General features: G+C 42.5%; 1 protein-coding gene across 1 annotated transcript; it reads right to left on the reverse strand.

Moving 5' to 3' along the window:
• Positions 1-409: 409 nt before the first annotated feature.
• LOC127306879 (uncharacterized) lies at positions 410-3,824 on the reverse strand. The gene is made up of 9 exons (XM_051337579.2): positions 3,464-3,824; positions 3,239-3,348; positions 2,824-2,892; positions 2,412-2,527; positions 2,251-2,305; positions 1,702-1,822; positions 1,501-1,548; positions 1,102-1,196; positions 410-866 (listed from the first exon to the last, which is right to left on the reverse strand). The coding sequence occupies exons 1-9, from the start codon at positions 3,555-3,557 to the stop codon at positions 765-767; spliced, it is 810 nt and encodes a 269-aa protein (XP_051193539.1). The 5' UTR covers positions 3,558-3,824; the 3' UTR covers positions 410-764.
• Positions 3,825-5,183: the final 1,359 nt, after the last annotated feature.

The following is a 5,183-nucleotide window of genomic DNA, read 5'->3' on the forward strand; positions in this document are numbered from 1 at the left end:
TTGCACAGGCACAGATATGGGCTAGTTTGCACCGAGCGACGAGTAGCCACACCTGGCCGTGCACCACCCCTATGGAAACGCACCAACTTTCTGCAGAGTATCGCAGATTTGCTGTGACCATTATCCAGTTTATTCTTTATAAAAAAAAGCCACTATCCAGATTCCTTTTCTTCATTGCAAAATCATTCTTTAGTAATTTGGTTGAGCAGAAAAGTTCAATTGATTAGTGGTAATAGGTTTTGGGTTTGCAGCTAGCCCACATACCACAAAACGGCCAGCACTTGGAACAAAGTTAATGCAACAGGGCAAAATTAAGAAACACATGAGGCATGTAGCAGCTGGAGACTAGCAGGGACAGCTAGCGTAGTTGCTGCGCACTCAGAGAACTAATCAATCAACCCGGCCCATGTATGCAAACCGCTAAAGCCCAGATTAGCTTTCACAAGAGCATAAAGTTTACAAAGACAGAGACAACGACTAGGAGGAAGCACCTCATTTCGTGATATGACTGAGCAATAACCGAACTTCAGCAGAACACACACCCACGCCCTACAAATACTCTGCCTCCTGGCAGTTGGTCGGACACAGGAGTTACCCTAGGTGGTATGCTGACCAAGAAAACCCCTACTATGTAAATATGAGAGCTCAGGTTATGAGAGTACCTAAAACACGATGATACATGTGCATCTACGTATTGGATTTCTCCATCGTTTAGCAGTTCAAGCCTTGCAACGTGTAAGCCATGTTAAGGGTTCAGTTACTAGCTAGCGGGCTAGAAGCTTGTATGATGGCATATCCTCAATCCGCTGAATGTCTTCAAGCAACAACTCCCTTTCTAGATGTCGTCTTGTAGATTTCATGACCGTCTGCAATTTTAACAATTAGGTCAGGAAGGACTCTCTTAAGGCCCTAGGTAGTTCCAACCATATATCAAGCTGTTCAACGGTATTAGTCTAAGGGCCTGTCTGCAAGACGAGTATTTCTCGTTAAAGTGTCTAATGGACAAATACCGACACCTTAGAAAGAGATACTGCAGTCCCAAACAGGCTCTAATAGAGGAGAAATCCTGGTTGCAAGAATTTTAGTAGAAAGGCATCATACATTGAAGTCCATGTAAGTGGCGTGCATGTCAAGCCAATGCTGGTCCATCAGCTTGAAGGTTATGCAGTAAAGGATATCAAAAGCTCGATCATTTTCTGAATTACCAGAAAAAAAAAGATAAATCAGTATTAGTAGAACTAGTAACATGTGATGTCTACTTTTAAAAAGTATATAACAAAAAAATATAACTAATGTCTTTAGACCATTAAATGGAACTTAGAATGTTAATCATCAATGGTCACTGCAGTCAAGCACATAGGTTTAATGACGAAAATTTATCGGTAAGAACATCTTCGCAAGCATACATTTGCTTAGTTGAGGTGAAAAACCTAGTGTTTAAACAGCTCTTGTTGATTCCTATATCCTCTCCATAAACGAAAAAGGAAAGATAGTCTGTACCTGAAAGTAGTTTCAGGAAAACAGCTCCAAACAAGGATCTTGGTTTAACTGCAGAGAAAACCAAAATCAAGTGTCAGCTCAACATGAATTCAAATGTCAAGTGTGCCAAAAACAAATCCCACATTTCGAAAGCTCTGCAGGAACTAGTATTATCTAATAAATAAACCCACTATTAATAGGCATAAAACTTTTGTAACGAACCTGCTTGTAGATCAAGCATCTGAATGAGCATGAATGTTATATTTACACCAGCTACAGCAAATGGATACTCCCAAATTGCACGGTCACCATTCTGCTTCCGAAGAAGCTCCTGAAAAGATTTCTGCATAGAAGGTAAACTGCTTAGCGTGATGATCTATAGATAGTAAAAACAAGGGGACTATCACAGTTTCATTGTCACACTGATCAACATTAAAAGGGAAACTGGATTATTTATGGCATTCTATTTTTGTCAGGTGTACTTTGAACTCATTGTGTCTAGTGGATATACATTGAAATTTTCTTCATTATAATTTTCTGCAAAGTAATAATCGGAGAAATAATAGACGCCCTAAATCCAGAAATAGCAAACGGTGTCATATTTTATTTTCAGCTCTGCAGCACTGTACAACAAGGCATCTATATTATGCCTTTTATGCTCAAACAGAATTGCCAAATAGTGAGGACTTTTTCAGAACTTCAACCCTTCAATAGCGACTAAAGAAACCATAGGTTACATAAACATTATTGGAATTGACAAATCGCATTTACCGAATAGTTTCTGGCGAAGAATAATAAATTCTCCAAGGAGATGAAGCCTCCACCTCTGTAATGCAAAGACAAAAACAAATCATACATCTCAAGTTCTCTAGTTTAGCTACAGGTAGCTCACATGAAGCATAATAACTGGAACAAAAGGATAGATTCAATACCTAAAATCTGTAGATGGGTCTTTCCCTTGCCAGCCCATCTCTTTCCATTGTTCTGATATTAGGCCCCTAAGCTCAGTTCCAGGAAAGGAGGCATACCAAAGGGCCTTCAGCTCTTCCTGACAAAGCAAAAAAGGACATGACAGCTTAATAACTAGTCCAATTTACGAAGTGTCATCTTGCATTGAAGCTTGTAAAAAATATCAGACACCCAACTTGATAAGAACCAATATAGATTATCAGAACACCAAACATAAGTAACTACGTCCACTTTCTCAAGTGTCATCTTGTACTGAAAAAAAATAGTCGAGGAACTTTGGCAGGAAATCACACACGCCAAACTTCACAACAGAACAATATGGAAAACCAAAGTAGTAAAATAGGATCCATGTATTAAGAGGTAAGCATAAAGTACCTGATGCTCTGTGTTAGAACCGTCATACTGAACTTCTATCCGGTTCTGCAATCTCAGTAGGCACTCTTCCTGGAACAGGCAAAAAGGCGAAAACATTACTTCCACATAAAACTTGGCTATCATATCCTGTAGTAACCTAAGAAAACCAGAAATTAGGCGAGAAAAACTTTAATTGATTGAAAATAGCATCAAGCCAATCAGGTGATGGCGTGATGAGCATGTACGCAAGGAGTGCACAAGCAATGCGAGATCCACACGCGGATCAGCAATCCCGTGATGAACTTCGGGCGGGAGACTAGGAGAAAATTTCCAAAGCTCGTGGTCCGTTCTCAAAACGTTGGAACAACATTAGCAGCACAGAGGAAGACCTGGGGATCGTATGGATGGAAGAGAGGAGGAAGCGATATATATTCACCTGAAGAGGCGTCAAATCGAAGGAGAGGCGGGCGTCGCTGTCCCTGCTCTGCACGCATACGCAGGAGAGCCCCCTGCCGATCCACGCCGTCGACCCCGTGACGACCTCCGCTGCAGCAGCAGCAGCAGCAGCAGCAGCAGCAGCGCGCAGGACAATCAGCATCCGTGCTATAGGAGCAGCAATTGGTAATAGGAGAGAGAGCGGAAGCGGGGGGAAACAGCTAACCCGAGGAGGAGTGGTGGAAGGCGACGGCGCCGGCGGCGCGGTCGGAGCCGGCGAGGCGTCGGACGGCGACGAAGGAGCCGGCGTTGGTGTCCATGTCTAGCACCTCGGCCGAGGGGCGTGGCTCCCACCTCCCGGCTTCGTCCGAGCTAGTCGCCGCGATCCGCGCGAGGGCGGGGGTCCATGGGCCGGCCGGAGCACCAATCGCGGGATCGCGCGGGCGGATCCCAAGGAGGCAGGAAAAGGAGGAGGGAAGGAGGCTTGGCGGGCGGCGGTGTGTTCCGTCCGTTGGTTAGTTGGTTGGTTGGGTTTGGGTGTGCCTCTGCCTCTTTTTTCTGGTCGGGGCGCTGCTGCGCTGTTCAAGTGCTGGTGATGGCAGCGAGCGATGCCGATGCTGCAAATCTATAAATCAACCCAATAATCCAGCCGTACCTTTGATTCGATCTTTTCCTCCTCTGATTCGGGGCATGTGTCGTTTAACGAATTGTCAAGGATAGTACTGTACTTCTCTAGTGCTAACCCTAATTATTTTATTTAGGGACTGATGCTATCGCTTAATCAAATGACATAACATAGGTCTATGTTACTACTTAATTTGGGCGTCATTTTCTCATACGAATTTAATTGAGGGTTTTTTTGGCTCGGTGGAATCATATAGAAAATGGATACAATTACTATGGACTTAGTTTTTTTTATTATCTTATCACGAAAAGATAACACTTTTTCACTCTTTAAATGGCTAAGTTTTGGTGCATGCAACTCCTCCATAATGCTTTTCATTAGTTTTTTTTTCTCTGCACTTTATTCATAAATTTTCAGAACATCTTACAAACCAAAGACAATGAAACGCTGTAAACTCCTTATAACTACTTGTTCTGCCAAGCTATCATGTAAATGAATGGAAAAGAAGTAATCATGCGTTTCAGACTTGATAATTGCTAGATGAAGCATGAGACAAAGGATTTTATTATGATAAAGTAGGCTTAAAACACTATATAAAATCCACCCATCACCTTGATACATGTATCTATAAACTTTGGTTTATTTGTTATGTTATTTTTTTTTTATGCATGTAAGATAAGGCTTCCTAGTTGTTTTACATTGAACTCGGAAATTTTTCATACAGTCCTCCTTTTATTTGGTATTTAACTCTCGGGTTGAAAATACCTCTTTTCACTATTTTTGCCTTTTACAGGAGCTACGAGAATCGAAAAAGGGCAAGCTCAAATAGCACGCTTTGAAATTTTTGAGATGGATCAAACATGCCGAAGAGGAGTACGAGGGGATCAACCAGCTAGGATATCAGGCCCATGGAGCATCCCGGTCTCCGTTTCGTCTCAATCTTTCGAGTGGTGGCATGTTTTGACGTAAAACATATATATAACCCCTGATATTTTTCCTCGCGACGGACGTGGAAGATAAAAAACCATCAAAGCAGAGAGATAGCAGTCCATCGCAGGTGGAAGATTGGAGGGGAACCGCTGCCGGAATCGCCTCTGGTGGTCTCTCCTTCACCAACGCCTCCACATCGCTCTCCACCATGAGAGGGGAGTAGTACACCCCCTAGACTTCGGGTTTGTAGTAGTACCTCGATCCAATCTCCCTATGTATTGTCATTGTAGTAAATTGTATGAGCTGCCTATCATGATTATGATACTAATGATGTAATTCATATGCTGTAATGTGAGATGGTACATGTTATGCATTTACCGTTGTGTTGAAA

Source organism: Lolium perenne, chromosome 6, assembly GCF_019359855.2.
Source record: "Lolium perenne isolate Kyuss_39 chromosome 6, Kyuss_2.0, whole genome shotgun sequence".
NCBI classification, from domain to species: domain Eukaryota; kingdom Viridiplantae; phylum Streptophyta; class Magnoliopsida; order Poales; family Poaceae; genus Lolium; species Lolium perenne.